The 17,860-nt window shown below is 43.6% G+C and overlaps 1 protein-coding gene across 1 annotated transcript; it reads left to right on the plus strand.

The window, feature by feature from the left end:
* The first annotated feature begins 7,427 nt into the window (after positions 1–7,427).
* On the plus strand, positions 7,428–8,029 carry LOC124596032 (histone chaperone ASF1A-like). Its single transcript, XM_047134998.1, has 2 exons — positions 7,428–7,559; positions 7,694–8,029. Exons 1-2 carry the CDS (start codon positions 7,428–7,430, stop codon positions 8,027–8,029), a joined length of 468 nt encoding a protein of 155 aa, XP_046990954.1.
* The last annotated feature ends 9,831 nt before the right edge of the window (positions 8,030–17,860 follow it).

Raw genomic sequence — 17,860 nt, forward strand, 5'->3', positions numbered from 1 at the left:
AGTGCGCGGATTTCATTCACACTGGGCCCTCGGACTTCGTTAATTAAATGATGTGAAGGATGTAAGCAATTACTACAGTTCTTAGTAATATCGGTTAGATGGCCGCAACGTCTACTAAGCAGATAGCGCCCCAAGCCGGTTCTTTCCGTTCATACACTAACTCACTCACACTTTCCCGTGGAAAACCTGTTAGTAACATATTAAAGGTGCTACAAGTGTCAAATAAAAGAACATGAGACAAAGCTTCAACGTATATCAATAGCTATTCTCAGTTAAAGGAATTTACATTACTATGTACACCTTAACAGATTATGACTAGAATGAGAAAAGGTAAAGAAAGAAGTGGCAAATGAAGTATGTCAGACAAAAGACAGAGATTGCTGCACAAAGATAACGTAATGAAGAAGCTAACTCTTCCAAATTTAAAATGTTACTGATTCATGTTTTACATATAAGATTCTTTCCTTTATCACCAATAATTCAGTTTGCAATTAATTCATTTTATACATTCTTACAATAAATTTATTTTGCTAAAACAGGAAAATAAAAGTTCCTTTATCATTTTCATCATGTAACGAGAGAAAAAAGAAAGTGTGACAAAGATTTTGAATACTGTGCGCAAGTCATCTAAATATTCTTACGGTATCGCTATAAGAGATTAGTGCTGTCGAAGCTTATGAAAGTCAGCACTTGATATTACACCTGTGTATTCGTCTTTATTCCTGGTACTCGTTCAATTTTGGTGTAGAATGTTAAACAGACAGCGCATTGACAAACAGCTGTTTAGGAACATTAAATAAATTAATAAAGTACTACATTTATGACGCGGTATCTGTGTATACCTTATGAACACATTTGAATTTCTGAATGCGTCTTCCAACACTAGGCTTCAGCTTATGTCTAACACACAACCTAAACGATTGTATGCTTAAGCTGCGGCTATGTCGTTTCCTTCAAAGTATTCTTGCCGTGACGTTCTCGTCCTGACTGATTCGCAAGAAAATATCTGCGAGAATTCGAGAGAAGAAGAAAAGTGATGCAACTACAAATTAAAATTTTAACCTGGGACATGATAGACCACAGAAATTGTAAAGTGATGCTGTATGAAAATATTCCTTTTATTTAACTATATGGTTTTTTTTATCCTTTGACGAATGTTCGGCAATCGTATCGACAGCATAAACCCTACTTCGGAATGAATTTTCTCTATTTTCCTTATTGACAGCCCTACCTCTTTTGACATAAATCAACAAAAATTTCCATGTAGGAACATGTGAAAACATAGAAAGTGCTCAATAACTTTGGTGCTACTTGTAAACAGATAAATGTTCCTGGTTCTGCGGAGTAATTGATGGCTTAGTATACTCTGAGCAAATTCGTATAAGGAACAGGTTCATAGACGGAAATTTATTCTCACACAGTGATGAGCAACCCAGTCACACGTAGCGACCGCTTTCGGTCCGATGTTGTTGACCACACATCATGGAGTGGACATCCCCAGATATCAAACGCGCTGCGGAGCGATCCTGTGTCATTACCGTCCGACCGTACGATTGTTGAAAACCAGTTCTGTACAATTGCTGTATCTTTACTAAACAGCGAGGTCACTAGGCGATAAAGCAAAGATTCATGTAACTTGTTTCGAATAGAAACCTTATAAAATGACTTTTATCTTAATAAGATGAATCTTTATACAGGTGTTTGGAGAGAGGCAGATTGATTTTGATTGAGACTTTATTTTAAGTCGTAACTGGTACCTGAATTTTGGTTGCTGTCTCCTTAAATGATCAGCTTCTGCACCAGTTGGAGATGTATTATAATTTGAAGGAAGTTATTGTTCTTTCAGATTTAAAGTACGACTCTATTGCTTACTTGGCCGTATTGCGGATATCTTTGAGCCCAAGGTTTCGTAGTTTATCATACTAAGGGACCAATGTTGTAAGTAAATAGGATCAAACAGCAATCGCACACAAACTTCCTTCGAACTACACGTTCTGCTTCATCAAAATTGGTCAGTGGAGTTCACCACCATACTATTTTACAAGATTATAATCCAATTACTATAATTAAGAAATTATGAGAGGTTGTTACGTATTGAATGAAAACTATAGAGAATGCATTTCCTTTCCTGTATTTTAGTGAACTTTGTACACTTACGATTCTGTCGATTGGTTGCCGGCGACGACAATGAAGTTCACCTCCTTTTCCAAAAACAAGATATTTCTCTTCTTCACTTCCAGAAAATTTCTATACATAAATGTTTGGCAACACTTACACACATTTTACTCAGTTTTATCACTACAATAGCAATTTTCATTACATGTAACAATACGTTCTGAGCGACGGCCTAACAACACGTCCTCTTTCCACAAGATATAGATTAACAGTCAGCTTTTTTTAAATAAATATATTGTCTTTCTTTTCTTAGAGTCCATACTCAAAAATTCACAACTACTATCGTTGCAGGGATTGCGCGCTAAAGAGTTTCTTGCTGTCCAACTGCGCTTCACTTGGTATTTACATACATTATTTAGCTTCTCGGAATAAAATTAGGCTCAAATTAGTTACGAAAAGGGCAGAGAGGCTCACATAACATTACAAACCTCTTCATATTATCAAGAACCCTTTGGTTTTTTCTGTCACGTATTGTCTTTATGCACCTGATCACCAAGATTTCATGAGATTTCATGAAGAAGGGTTCCACCCGAAACGCGTGAAATGAAGTCATTGGTTTCACCTGGTGGCTTCTTATTTAGTGATCAATACAGCGATTGTGCAGCACTCCTCTTAATTTTCAATATGGTCGTATTCTTTCTGCGTGACTTTAAGTCACAATTACACGGTACAGTTCTTCAGGAGGATGCTATCGGCGAAAACATCAATGCACTTGATCAGACATTACGCTGCTGCACTTTTCACCGGTGAGAGACGATTGTAGACGCAACAAGGACTTGTATCATGGGCAAGAGGCCGGGCCTGAGAACCAATATAAATTGTCGATTTAATGTCCGTCGCCGGATGGAGCTCCCAGCAATCAGAACGCTACTCGTAATAAATACAGGGCATTCATAATTAAAGGCTGAATTACAAAACGCTGCAGAAAGAGAACCACTGTCAGAATGAATTCAAATTTGAACAGCATGTTGCTGACGCAGGGTCAATGAAAACTAAGTCAACGAAAATTTCGGCAATAGATGGTGCTGTAAGTGCCTTAAAGTAAATTTTGACGGCAACAAATGACAGCTATACGGCAGCTATGGTTTGCGTTGCACATTACACTATACATACTGTCCAATATACATGAGTGCACAAGTTCGGCAGTCAACAGTTGTGGCACTGTTGGTTAAGTATGCCCATATCTCACAGCAAGGTCGTACGACATCGGACAGCAAAAATCGGTTTTTATTTTTCCTGAGGCCAAAAACGGCGTAAAAAGCAAAAGGACATCGGTGAACACAACGTCTTTCAGATAAGCCCACGATCAGAAGCCAGAAGGATTAATATCAGGTGATTTGGGTAATCAGGCCCCAGGAAATGACAGCCGATAATTCCAGCACATCCGGAAGACCTCTGAAGCAGCCGCTTCACAGGCTGTGCAATTTGCGGAGGACCACCAGATAGTTTAAAAATGTTCTTACCGACACATCTACGTTGCTGAAGGTTTGGAATGATGTTAGCGCGCTGGCGTAAGCTGCCCCCAGCACAGCGATCGGCAAAGATATAGCGCGAAGATCTATAATAGGCGCTGGATAAAGGGCGCCTATCACGAGAGGGGCCAGAGACACACAGATAGGCGACGTACCGCGAACGCCCTCTCTACAGCACTTATTTAGGCCGCCAGGGCTCAGTCACTGACTCACTCAGGCCATGACAGTGCATAGCGACCAGATCGAGACTAGCAGCGAGACTAAAGTTTGTAATAGTAAGCCTTGTCGGAAGGATGATAAATACTAAACTTTGGAAGGCGGTATGTGAACAACTCCCAGTAGTGGCCAGGTTCTTAAACACTGCCAGGCCTAGACCTCGGATGACATTTCACTACCCGCCAAGGCGCTGGCACAATCAAAGGTTTCTGCCCGAATCACAAAGACATTCCAATAACTCTGAAACATACGAGGGTGAGTCAAATGAAAACCTTAAAATTTTAATAACAAATCAAAATTCGCGCCGTTATCCTTTAATTGATGAAAGGGGAAAATATAAAAATGCAGTAAATGAAGCAGGCAAAAAAGAATACAAACGTCTCAAAAATTATATCGACAGGAAGTGCAAAATGGATGGCTAGAGGACAAATGTAAAGATGTAGAGGCTTATCTCACTAGGGGTAAGATAGATGCCGCCTACAGGAAAATTAAAGAGACCTTTGGAGAAAGGAGAACCACTTGTATGAATATCAAGAGCTTTGATGGAAACCCAGTTCTAAGCAAAGAAGGGAAAGCAGAAGGGTGGAAGGAGTATATAGAGGGCCTATACAGGGGCGATGTTCTTGAGGACAATTTTATGGAAATGGAAGACGATTTGGATGAAGATGAAATGGGAGATATGATACTGCGTGAAGAGTTTGACAGAACACTGAAAGACCTGAGTCGAAACAAGGCCCCGGGAGTAGACAACATTCCATTAGAACTACTGACAGCTTTGGGAGAGCCAGTCCTGGCAAAACTCTATCATCTGGTGAGCAAGATGTATGAGACAGGCGAAATACCCTCAGACTTCAAGAAGAATATAATAATTCCAATCCCAAAGAAAGCAGGTGTTGACAGATGGGAAAATTACCGAACTATCAGTTTAATAAGTCACAGCTGCAAAATACTAACGCGAATTCTTTACATACGAATGGAAAAACTGATAGAAGCCGACCTCAGGGAAGATCAGTTTGGATTCCGTAGAAATATTGGAACACGTGAGGCAATACTGACCCTACGACTTATTTTAGAAGAAAGATTAAGGAAAGACAAACCTACGTTTCTAGGATTTGCAGACTTAGAGAAAGTTTTGACAATGTTGATTGGAATACTCTCTTTCAAATTCTGAAGGTGGCAGGGGTAAAATACAGGGAGCGAAAGGCTATTTACAATTTGTACAGAAAGCCGATGGCATTATAAGAGTCGAAGTGTATGAAAGGGAAGCAGTGGTTGGGGTGGGAGTGAGACAGGGTTGTAGCCTATCCCCGCTGTTATTCAGTCTATTGAGCAAGCAAAAAGGAAACAAAAGAAAAGTTCGGAGTAGGTATTAAAATCCATGGAGACAGCAGTTGAACGGAATGGACAGTGTCTCGAAAGGAGAGTATAAGATGAACATCAACAAAAGCAAAACGAGGATAATGGAATGTAATTGAATTAAGTCAGGTGATGCTGAGGGAATTAGATTAGGAAATGAGACACTCAAAGTTGTAAAGGAGTTTTGTTATGTGGGGAGCAAAATAACTGAGGATGGTCGAAGTAGAGAGGATTTAAAATGTAGACTGGCAATGGCAAAGAAACCGTTTCTGATGAAGAAAAATTTGTTAACATCGAGTATAGATTTAAATGTCAGGAAGTGGTTTCTGAAAGTATTTGTAAGGAGTATAGCCATGTATGGAAGTGTAACGTGGACGATAAATAGTTTAGGCAAGAAGAGAATAGAAGCTTTCGAAATGTGGTGCTACAGAATAATGCTGAAGATTAGATGAGTAGATCACATAACTAGTGAGGAAGTATTGAATAGAATTGGGGAGAAGAGGAGCTTGTGGCACAACTTGACTAGGAGAAGGGATCGGTTGGTAGGACATGTTCTGAGACATCGAGGGATCACCAATTTAGTATTGGAGGGCAGCATGGAGGGTAAAAATCGTAGAGGGAGACCAAGAGATGAATTCACTAAGCAGATTGAGAAGAATGTAGGCTGCAGTAGGTACTGGGAGTTGAAGAAGCTTGCGCAGGATAGAGTAGCATGGAGAGCTGCATCAAACCAGTCAAAGGACTGAAGAACACAACAACAACAATCCTGTAAGTTGATAAGCGTGCTATAGACAGCGTGCAGAATGACCTGTAGGTGGCAGCATAGTACAGATGCACATATACCGTCGCAGTATCAGTATAAAGACGGCCGCCCCACTCGCGATTTTCACTAGGGAAGAATAGCGTTCTGTTATTCGGTTTTTGCGTAGTGACGGTGTGAAACCTATTGAAATACATCGACGAATGAAGGTTCAGTACAGTGATGCATGTTTGTCACGGCAGCAAGTCTGCGAATGGAGTAGGAAATTTTCAAATGGTGCAACTTCAGTGGAAGGCGCTCCTCGCACTGTTCAGGCACAACCAGTTGTGACTCCACAGAACATTGCAGCAGTTGAAGCCATAGTGAAGGAAAACCGCCGAGTGACACTGAATGACATTGCAGCTTGTTTACAGATTAGTCATGGGTCAGCACACTACATTGTCCATGATGTGCTCCAGTTTCACAAAGTGTCTGCAAGATGGGTGCCATTGCAGCTGACTCCTGACATGAGAGAACGACGTGTGGATGCTTGTGAAGAACTTCTTCGGCACTTTGAACGAGAAGGTAATGGCTTCCTTGCATGAATCGTTACAGGGGATGAAGCCTGGGTTCACTTCCACCGGAAACGAAGAGAGCGAGCAAGGAATGGCGCCATTTCTCATCACCAAAACCAAAGAAGCTTTGAACAGAACCATCAGCAGAGAAGGTTATGCTGACTCTCTTTTGGGACGAAAAAGGCGTCATTTTGGAGCATTACATGCCTAGAGGGGCCCTGTCACTAGTACATCATACACAGATCTCCTAAAAAATCATCTGCGGCCTGCAGGCAAACCAAAGCGACGTGGATTGCTGCCTGCAGGTGTCGTTTTGCAAGATGACAATTCAAGGACCCACACTGTCCGTACAACAGTTGCTACAATCACAGACCTGCATTTTGAGTGCCTTCCTCATCCACCATACTCACCAGACCTTGCTCCAAGTGATTTCCATATGTTTGGACCACTCAAAGACGCAAAGGGAGGAAGGAAGTTCCGTTCTGATGAAGAGGTACGCCACGCGGTGCATGAGTGGCTGCGCCGACTACCAAAAGAATTCTTTTCTAAAGGAATTTATGCACTTTGTAAGCGCTGGAGGACTTTCATTGAGCGTGGAGGAGATTGTGTTGAAAAGTGATACAGCTTTGTATCACTTCTGCACAGTAAATAATATTTAAATAAATATTTAAGGTTGTCATTTGACTTACATTCATAGAAACCTCTGGATTACGGGCCCAGCACGCTTCTCGCATTCCTGCAGGGGTCGTGTGGACTGAAGTTGCTGAACTTTGAACAGGAAAGAGGCCCACGAATTCTCAGTGACGAGAGTTCTGATCCCGAGTTAATACTTAAACGTGGTGCAGTTAAAAACGTTGATCTTGGGAATAACTTAAACATTGGTGCACTTAAAACATGGCTGAGGACAAGGTGATGAATGTTGTTGTACTCGACAACCCGTCAGCTTTCTTGAATCCATTTCAGTTTGAAATAACATTTGAGTCTATAGAAGATTCCCAGGAAGATCTCGAATGGAAAATAATTTATGTTGGTTCAGCAGAAAGTTAAGCATTTGATCAGATACTAGATACTTTGAATGTGGGACCTGTGCCAGAGGGACGGCAATAAAAAATTAAAAAAAACACTGGCAGATGTTATTGGTGTCACTATTGTGTGGCCAGGAATTCATCCGTGTTGGTTACTACGTAAATAACTATTACACGGAACCTGAGCTGCAGGCCCAGCCACCAGCAACACCACAGTTCGACAAACTGCAACGCAATATTCTCGCAACAAATCCTACAGTAACTCGTTTCAAGGTTGACTCGGATGACTACCCCAGTAGAGCAACAAGTAGTGGAGGTGGTGAGAATGGTACTTCTGTGATGGAAAGTGGAAGTACTACAAATAGCATGCGCTCATCCCTTGAGGCAACTTTGACAGCAAACTGGTTTGGATGGTGGACCTATAAGGGCTTCTTGAGAGACAAGCAGGGAGATATAGTTGTTTATTTGTGAAACATTGTTAAAAGTGCTTCAAAGAAAGTGGTTAAGACATTCAACTGTACATTTTGAATGTAAGACTGCAGTAGTAGAACATTATTTAAGGCAAGCTGACAAGATGAATCAACACAATGGTGAGCAAGAAGTTAATAATAGTTCCGTGCATCCAAAGGTACACATGCCGTGTCCCTCTCTGGCTCTTCCACCCAAACCGGAAGAACCATGACTGGAAGAATGTTGTTGTCAAGGTTGTCAACCGTGGATATTTGACATTTATCAGCAGCAACTGAGTACCTGGGAAGCAGAATGCAGAAGACTGGAAGCTACAAAATGCAACACTGATACAGCTGAAATCATTTCTCCATTGCGGTGGTCTTCATTTCGTTGCTTTTGTGTAGAATATGAGGCAGCAATTGTTAATGTGTACTGCTTTGAATCAACAGAATGTGACGAGAGTCTAAATTTTTCTCCATGGCAATACTTGGTAGCAGAGACAGAAGCTAGGAGGGGGGGGGGGGGGGGAGATTTGCTTTTCCTGTCCTCTCCTACGGTTGGTAGTCGTGGCTTAGTAAGCTGTAAAATTGTCATTAATGTGTTTTGAGACCTGTCTGCCTGTTTCAGGAAGTTACGTAACATGAGTCTCCGAGCTTCCTCCGGCATAACTTGTTTACGGAAAGACCAGTTGATGTATGGAAAGACCTGTTGATGTATGAACTCCGTGTGCGCTGGCTGTCGGTCGACGGAAATGTGTCTGATTCGGTGGCCAGGCTTCGTGCGGCGGTTGACATTCCCGTTACCCTTCCGACTGACATCGTTAGCGAGGTAGGTGACTTGCTGTCGAATATCGAAACAGCTTTAAATGATGTAGGTCGCACAATTGAATTTCTGGCGTCTACTCTGCCGACGCATAAACAAATTTGTCGCGTGCAGGCGCATTTAGCCCATTACTGTAATTGTTTATCGGATATCGCTTCAATCGATCTCAATGATGCAATGGGTGCTCTCCGTCATAAGTTGTTTGGTGTTGCCGGGGGTTTGCAGCCAAGCGCCGTCGCGTTGCTTTAAGCGGAGGAGGTTTAAATACTGATTCTGAGCCTGAAAATGTGAGTGAGATCACACGCGTTAAGGGTAACGAAGAATATTTGACTTTATTTTCCGAGTTACCTAATCCAATTATTAATGTCATGAAGGATATATCTGTCTTGTATATCGAAAATCTGAGCCAGATTCAATCTTTCCTGTGGTTGTTAGTCCGTCTCCAGATTCACGCTGATGCGTTGAATGTTCCACAGTCGGTCGTATTAGCATTATTATATACGATGGCTAAGGGTGTGCTTAGTAGCATGATAGCCAAGGAATTGGAACAACAGAGAACCTTAATTCAGCTCCGTCAGCGTATTATTAGTAGGAGACTCTCGGCGTGCAGCCGTGTCGAATTAGAACGGCAATGTTATTGGAAGGTCCAAGCGCATAACGAAACCTTAGCGCAGTATTTTGAGAGGGTTCGCATGGCTGTAGCGGCTTTGGATATGCGTGTGTCCGATCTTGATTGTATAGAACATATGCATGAAGGCATGCGGGTACAGGATCGCGCCAGGTTGAACCTTGTACAAAGCCCTTGCTCCATGGAACAGGTTCGACATATGGTGGATACTATTCACGCTATTTCTTGGGCGGATGAACAGCGTTCTGTTGCACAAGGGAAAGTGATATCTGAGGCACCAACATGTAGTAACTCTATTAATACCAGTTCTAATTCAGTAGTTCGGCGTTGATACCGTTGCCATGCAGTCGATCATTTAGTACGGGATTGTCTGGTACTTAGGAACCCTTGTTCAAATAGCTGACGCCAGAGGATTGGAAAAGAGGGTGAGTTTACTAAATGGCAAGTTAACTGTAAAGCCATTCAGGCGACATATGTTCCGGGGCACCCTTTTGTCTGTGCTAGGGTAGGACAGGAACCAGTGTGTGCATTGTTGGATTCGGGTAGTTCCGTGTCCCTAGTTGATTATGACTGGTACATAGAATACAGACATTAGTGCAGGTTTTCGTCTCTGTAGTCTCCGGTTCAGAGATGTCGGGTCGCCGATGGGCGAGAGTTACCTCTAGTAGGGGAGATACGGGGGTGGTTGCAAGTCGGTAAATTGTCATGGCCTCATTGATTTTTCATAGCTAAGAATTTGAGGGTCCCTTTGTTGCTCGGGTGTGATTTCATCTAGCATGCCAGTTTGGTATTCGACTATGGCGGGAGTGTCTTTTCTTTTAAGTTTGCTCCCTCACCACCGTCTCTCTTTGTGTTCGTGCCGGAGGTCTTGTGCAGGGAATGTGATCTATGTGTGCATTGTGCAGGTTGACACGGGTTGTCTTACGGCGCATCAAGTGCAGGTTCTCAACCAGGTCTTGGAGCCCTATCCCGAGGTCTTGTCGGGTAAGTTGAGGGAGACAGAAATTCTTAATTATGACATCCAATTAACAGTGACTGTCCGTCAGGCCCCTTATAGGCTGTTATACCTGGGTAGCGATAGTTTTACTTCAAGAACATAAAGAGAGAGGCGACCTCAAGCTTAGGTCTCACGGCGAGTGACGGCTCCTGAATCCAACTATTCTGTATATGAATTAGTGGCTCTGGCCGTCGTTTTTGCCTTGGAAAAGTTTTGTTTCTATTTGGAGCATAAAAAATTTGTATTAGAGACGGACAACCAAGTTGGGTCTTGGCTAGGCCGAGGATGACTGGCCGAATTGTACGTTGGGCATTCCGTATATCTGCCTTTCATTTTCAAGTCAGACATATTAAAGGCTCCGATAATGCAAATGCCCATGCTCTGAGTCGCATGTTTACACCCGACTCCCAAGAAGGTCAGGAGCAAGGCGAACACGACATTATTGTTGGGGCGGTTTTGTCCGACCTTCCCAACCTGTTTGGTGGGCTTAAGGAGAAGCAGGAGCGGGACCCGTGTTGTGGTCCGATTCGAGAAAGGGTCATGACTGTGGTTTCGGTCCCGGGTTATTGCCTCCAACAAGGGGTACTGTGTAAGCAGGGTAGCGGCGATCGACAATGGAGGGCCAGCCGGAGTGGCCGAGCGGTTCTAGGCGCTACGGTCGCAGGTTCGAGTCCTGCCTCGGGCATGGATGTGTGTGATATCCTTAGGTTAGTTAGGTTTAAGCAGTTCTAAGTTCTAAGAGACTTACCGATGGTCTTCCGGTATTATCACGATTCGGTTGTTGTGGCCATTTGGGCCTGTATAAGACTCCGTCCAGGATCCGCGAACATTTTATGTGGCGCTCTCTTTACCACGACGTTAGACGACTGGTTGGGCAGTTTAATCTCTGCAAAAGGGTGAAGCCTGATTCTGGGGTGTCTCGTGGGCTTCTACACTCGCAGCGGGAGCAGTATCCCATTCATAAAGATCTTATCGACTATATCGGACCGTTGCCCCGGACAAAGAAAGGCAACCGTTACATCTTGGTTGTCGTGGATGCTTTCTCTCGGTTTACATGGCTGCTTGCTACTCGGAGAGTCACGGCGGAAATCACCAGCCAGCAATTGTAGAAGGTTATATCCTGGTTCGGACCGCCGAAGTCATTGGTAAGCAAAAATGCACCCGCCTTTCTATCTCGTCTGTTTCAATCAGGGTATTAGACATATTACCACCACGCCTCATTATCCTCAGGCGTCATTTCCCGAAAGAGTTAATCGGAATTTAAAAACAGCCCTAACCATCTACCATGCGGTGAAGCTGTGGAACCCGCTCCCTCGCATTGCGTACGTGAGTTAGTCGTCGCACTCAGAGATTTTAAACTTTATTAATATGGTGAGACTTTCGTAGTCGAACCTTAAGACGGTGTGGAAGAGTTCAGTTGTCCTAGTTCAATGGTGGCCGTTATTTGAAAATTTTCTCAGAAGTTTTACTAGTGCTTTGTGTCTCTTGCAATCAAATGATTTTATGTTGGCGTTTTAGAGCCTGCACTCTATTAATACAGTTTTCCATGTATGAGTGAGTCAAAGGTGCTGCCGTGTGTTTCTATGTTTCAGAGTTATTATAATGTCCTTGTGATTCAGGCAGAAAATTTTGATTGTGCCAGCGCCTTGGCGGGTAGCGAAATGTCTTCCGAGGTCTAGGCCTGGCAGTGTTTAAGAACGTGGCCAATACCGGAGTTGTTCACATATCGCCTTCCAATTTATCTTCCTTCTGTCAAGGCAGGTTAAGCTGCTATATAACCTGTTTGTATATGAACTTGTTTTCTTAAATATTAGGGACTGGAAACTGGCTAAACCTTAAACTGCATAGCATCTGCTGAGTTCCTTGTGCAGCTATTAACACGTCTGAGCACGTGAACACTTATTTTCTAAAGGTCAGTGTTTCTATTGTAGTGTTTTTATTTAATTGGTTCTATCATGTTATGTAATGGCGACTTAGCCTAGCACTAGTGTTCAAGTGTTATTAAGTCACCCCTTACCTGTAATTCTTTTCATTATATCTGTTTTGAGAGAAGTCCTATATGGGAGTTTGAAGTTCTCAAGTTTGTCAGTAACCTCTTTTCTTAATTTGGAATTGTTTGTTAGAGTACTGACTACGTTTGGTTTCTAACTGTATTTGCAAAATTTTATCTAGTAGCTTGACGACAGTTTGTAATTGTCAACTTGTTTTTAAGAGGTTTAATGTCGATAAACTGTCTTAATTATAAATTGTGACTACCACCATACTTCCATCCCGCTTCCTCTTTTATGGTATTTATGATATGGTGTGTAAGTGTGGTACGATTAAGGAATCACGTATCACTCACGTCCTCGAGAAACTAGTGCCCTAGGATAAACGATGAAGGCAACCTGTACCAAGAAGTCACCTTTGCAGAATGAAGTGTCAGTAGTAGATTTGAATGCGGATTTTCCATTCCTCGTGTTCTGCAATTCTTTATACAGACGTGTTCTTGGAGATGGAATTGGGCATTGTTTGTCCATAGAATATCCCACCGCCGTTCACTGTCCACGTCCACGCGAGCAAGAAATTGCAGAGCAAGCTATAGCGATCGAGTCACTGATCCCCTACAGTTGTCAGCAGAGAGCCGGGCAGGATGCGATGGTACGGACATAGTTACGCACGAGGGCGCCAAGAAAACATTATCGGCAATAACATATTTGTTAAGCCGTAATACATCACTGTCTTGCAAGACGCGACGCTCAGCTGGGCCGGCTGTGCCGCGGACTCGTTATCTGGGGGAGGCCGGCATAGATTCATTTTGCACTTCCACCGGTGCAGCGTGGCGTCGGTTGGCGGTTATGTCATTGGGCGGTTGCTATCCCGTGGACGCCAGTGGCCTCCCGCTCTACGTATCCATCTCCAACGTTCTCTTATTGACGGCGAAGACTTGGGAGACACATCCCCAGGTCCACCTACACTACTCACTGTCATGCAGGAATCAACTCTGAGCCCCCATTTAGAGGACAGGAGCCGGCAGCCAAAGGAATGGCAGCAGCAGTTGCCCTTCCTCTTGAAGGAAGATGATGGACAGCGTCCTGGTCACGAAGGTCAAGTCTCCAACATGCCTGCAGGCTGATAGCAGACTCCGCGCCCCATCAGCGCCCCTGCAGGTGGCAGGAGATGGGTCCTTCCAGGAGGACTTGTCGCTCCATAGATGATCGAATATGCTTAGCCATGCTGTGGGTCGACTTCCGTAGCCTCCCTTCTCACCGGATAGCTTTAACTGGGGCAAAGGCTGGGAACGCACACTGGGCTGTCAGCAATCAGCACCCAGTAAATGAGACATTTATTAAGAAGGCTGGGGTATATACTCTGGTTCTTTCTGTGCCCTCTGCAGTAGTGGGGATTGCAATGACTTCATGTGTCCTGGTTTTCCCTTGTTGTCTTCAGACTTTCACAGCCTCTCGTTCCAGAGGCTCTTTTCTGTTGATTCAGCACCTGAATTGTCGCTTTGTACCTAGGTCTTCTTTGCAACACTCTGTTTTGTTACTAGTATGACGGTGTCTCGGTTACCAAAAAATTACGTTATGATTTTCTTGCAGATTTGGTGCTCGATCATTCCCTGGCACAACAATACGCTCCGTGTTAGCCAAAACTCGCTCAGTATTTCCCTCCAGTCTGTTGGTCAATCACACAGGTAGTTCAGCTTCTGGGAGTCGCCAAAGTAGAACTTGGACGAATTTTTAGTGCCCATCAAGGATATTATCATGGGGCTTAACATAACGTTTGTCTTGATTGCAGGTCAGCAGGAAGCAACTCCTGAGCATAGGCTGTTTCTTATGGATAGCAATGCACGATGTTTCGTAGGATTTAATACACAATGCTCGCACACGTGTGCGACTTTCGGACACTTTCCCTCGCACTGCATGTTTGACAGCATCACTCGAACCCTGCTGTAATGCTGTGGCGGCTTCTTCAACTGGCATCAGATTAACTGTCTTGATTCCTCTGTCCCTGCACTTCAAAAGAACTTGCTCTTTCTAATTTTGTAAGAATTTTCTCCAAACCTTAGCAATCATCAGACCAACGGATTTTTTCATACCCTTGAGTATCCGGAGCATCTGCAGGGCTACTGGCGCAAAGTCACCATTCTTGTAAAAAGAGCTTTACCAGCGGCGGAGCTTTATCAGAAGCTCACAATACTTCACGCTGGGAGTCTCTGACGCAAACTGAGAAACAGCTGTGTTGCAAGTGTGTAGGTTTCCATATTCTGACGCTCGAGTGCTAACTGTAATACATATAAAAAAAATTCGTTAATTTTTTTAATTCCATGACGTTTCTCCCAATGTCAATAACATTCAGTTCAAATTTGACGTCATTCTGAACAGTTGTTCTCTTTCTACAGAATTTGGAAACCGGCCACGCAGTGTGTGTAAAAAGACCACAGGCAAAATCATTGTGTGGGGAGTCTTTGTGCTCTATCTGAGCTAGGAATATGTGGCACAAAGCTTTTAGTTTTGTATAGCCATTCGAACATCTGTCTTACTGTAGCTACGCTACAGTATATTATTCAGTGGAAATTTCTGGTAGGAATATCAACAATGTAGGAAAAGACAGACTGCAACTTACTTTAAAGTTGCAGACAGGCACAATAAAAGACATTTACAATAAAGCTTTCGGCCGTAGCCATCGTCAAGAAAAGAAAGAGACACACACACCATTCACACACACGTACACACACACACACACACACACACACACACACACACACAAGTTAGCACACCTCACGCACACAAGATCGCCAATTCCAGCATATTGGGCTGGAATCATCGTGTGGGATGCAAGCAGCAGTGCAGAGGGGGTGGAGAAGGGAAAGGGGATGGGATAGTAGTGTATGGGTGGGGAGAGAGACGAATGCTGTCTGATGGAGTGCGAAGGGCTAGACTGTCAACAGATGCGGTGTCAGGAGGTTGTCGGGCAGGGAGATGCGGAAAAAGGAGCAAAAAAGGAGAGCAGCGCGGAAAGAAGAGCGGATGCGTTGGCAGAGGGTGGGAGTTGAGAATTTCAAGGATATGATACGACAAACGGGATGGAAACTTTTGGGTGGAGAGTGTGGGGACAGTGAATTACCTTAGGTTGAGACTGGGATAACTATGGGAGCAGAGAATGTGTTATAAGGATAACTCCCATTTGCAGTGTTTAGAAAAGCTGATGGTGGAAGGAAAGGTCCACATGGTTCAGATAGTGAAGCAGCCATTGAAATAAAGTGTGGTATCTTCAGCTGCGTGTTGTGGTGCAGGGGTGGTCTACTTTCCTCTTGGCCACAGCTTGGCAGGGGCCATTCATACTGGTGTACTGCTGGTTGGTTATCATGCCAATACAAAAAGGTATGCAATGATTGTGGCAGAGCTGATAAATGACACGGCTGCTCTCACAGGTGGCTGGCCCCCCAAAACAGCACAACAAACCTTTGACAGCACTGGAATAAGAAGTACTGGGTAGGTGGATTGGGCCAGCTTCACATCTGGATAGGACCCTTGTGGCGAGGGGAGGGGTTGGGAGTGGCATTGGGATGGACGTGGATGTTGTGGAGGTTAGGTGGTTGACAGAACAGCACTTAAGGAATGGTGGGAAGTATCTCATTTCAAGGCATGATGTTGGGTAAATAAGGCCCTGAGGAAGGACATGAATCAGATGTTCCAGTCCAGGGTCATGCTGGGTGATGAAGGGGACATTCCCTTGTGGTTGGTTCTTGGGAGGACTGAGGGTGTGAGGGGAAATGGCACAGGATATCAATTTCCATAACAGGTCTGGGGGATAGTGCCTGTCTGTAAAGGGCATGTTGAGAACCAAAGCTTAGTGGGCAAGGAACTTTTGGTCACTGCAGCCAGGCTATATGGGAGGGATATTTTCGTGTGAAAGCAGTGGCAGCTGATGTTGACTGGTGGATTTAATGTGGACAAAGGTGTGGATGGAGCCATCTGAGAGGAGGGGATCAACATGTAGGAAGGTGGCATTCTAGCTTGAGGAGGACCATGTGAAGCAGATGGGAGAAAAGGTGCTGCAGTTGTGAAGGAATGAATATAGGGTGTTTTTGCCCTGAGTCCCAATCGTGAAGATATCGTCAGTGGACCTGAACCAGACTAGGGATTTTGTATTTTGGGAGGCTAAGAGGGTCTGCTCTAGATGGCTCATAAAAAGGTTGGCGTAGGAGAGTGCATTGTGGGTGCCCATGGCTGAGCCACAGATTTGTTTATATACCTTCCCTTCCAATTAGAAATAGTGTGGGTTAGGATGAAGTTAATAAGGTGTATGCGGAATAAGGTAGTGGGTTCAGAGTCTGAAGGACGCTGTGAAAGTTAGTGCACAATAGCAGTAAGACTATGAGCTTGAGGGATGTTGGTGTATAGGGAGGTGGCATCAACAGTGAGGGGGTGAGGATGGTGGAGAATCGGTGAAGGAAGTGGTTGGTATCTTTGACATGGGAGGGTAGATCACTGGCAATTGGTTAGAAGTGTTGACCAATGAGGCCCGAAATTCTTTCAATGGGGCACAATAACCAGGTACCAAGAATGTTGGGTTTGTGGATTTTGGGGAGCATGTACAGGTAGAAGGAGGGTGTCATATAAGGGTGAGGAGGGAAATGCTTTCAGGGGAGATTAAGTAGTTCTAAGTTCTAGGGGACTGATGACCACAGTAGTTAAGTCCCATAGTGCTCAGAGCCATTTCGAACCATTTTTATATCTCTCTTAATAGCAAAATTTTATAACCACCTACTATTCCACAGTAACAGAAGTAACTTTATAAATTGTATAAAACTGAATTAATGAAGTTGGAGCATCTAATATGAATTGCTTCAAGTATCTTTGCACAACTGAAAGGACTATCCTAAAACGACTCGCTCCTCAGTCCAAATTCCCATTCACGTCTCAGCCCACTTTTATTTTACTCTGGATGTGCCAATAGAGTAAGCTACAAAAACAAAGCACAAGAACATTTAGCACTTGCTTCAATACTTCTAATAAAAAAAAGGAAATTTTTACTATATTTCGGCACATCTATAGGCATAGAAAAAAAATTGGAAACATTTATACCTCAAATACACATGAATACACAGTAAAAATAGTCTGAGTAATAGTTCAAGTATACTAGTTAGCATAACAAAAAGAAAGATATAAAAGTTTATTATTTGTGTAAGTTATGTGAAATAACAGCTGATGATTAGTGTCCTGAAAAAGAACAATTGCAGACATACGTCTAATTGTCGTTTTACTTTCCGCAAAACAGTTCAAGCATCCGCAACACTCACTGACAGGAATTCCTAGCAGTAGTAGATGCAGTGGGTTGGAAGACGGGAGCTCTCGGTGGCTGCGCAGGCAAGGGATGGCCACCTCTGGCTGCTACGGCGAGGAGTAAACAGAGCGAG

The sequence above is a fragment of the Schistocerca americana genome, chromosome 1 (assembly GCF_021461395.2).
Source record: "Schistocerca americana isolate TAMUIC-IGC-003095 chromosome 1, iqSchAmer2.1, whole genome shotgun sequence".
In the NCBI taxonomy this organism is placed as follows: Eukaryota; Metazoa; Arthropoda; class Insecta; order Orthoptera; family Acrididae; genus Schistocerca; species Schistocerca americana.

Excerpts from the sequence above, each read along its gene's own strand:
- LOC124596032 (XM_047134998.1), top strand. The coding sequence starts at position 7,428 with ATGGCTGAGGACAAGGTGATGAATGTTGTTGTACTCGACAACCCGTCA. Across the intron at positions 7,560-7,693 it reads TCGAATGGAAAATAATTTAT|GAATTCATCCGTGTTGGTTA; the intron begins GTTGGTTCAGCA and ends TTGTGTGGCCAG.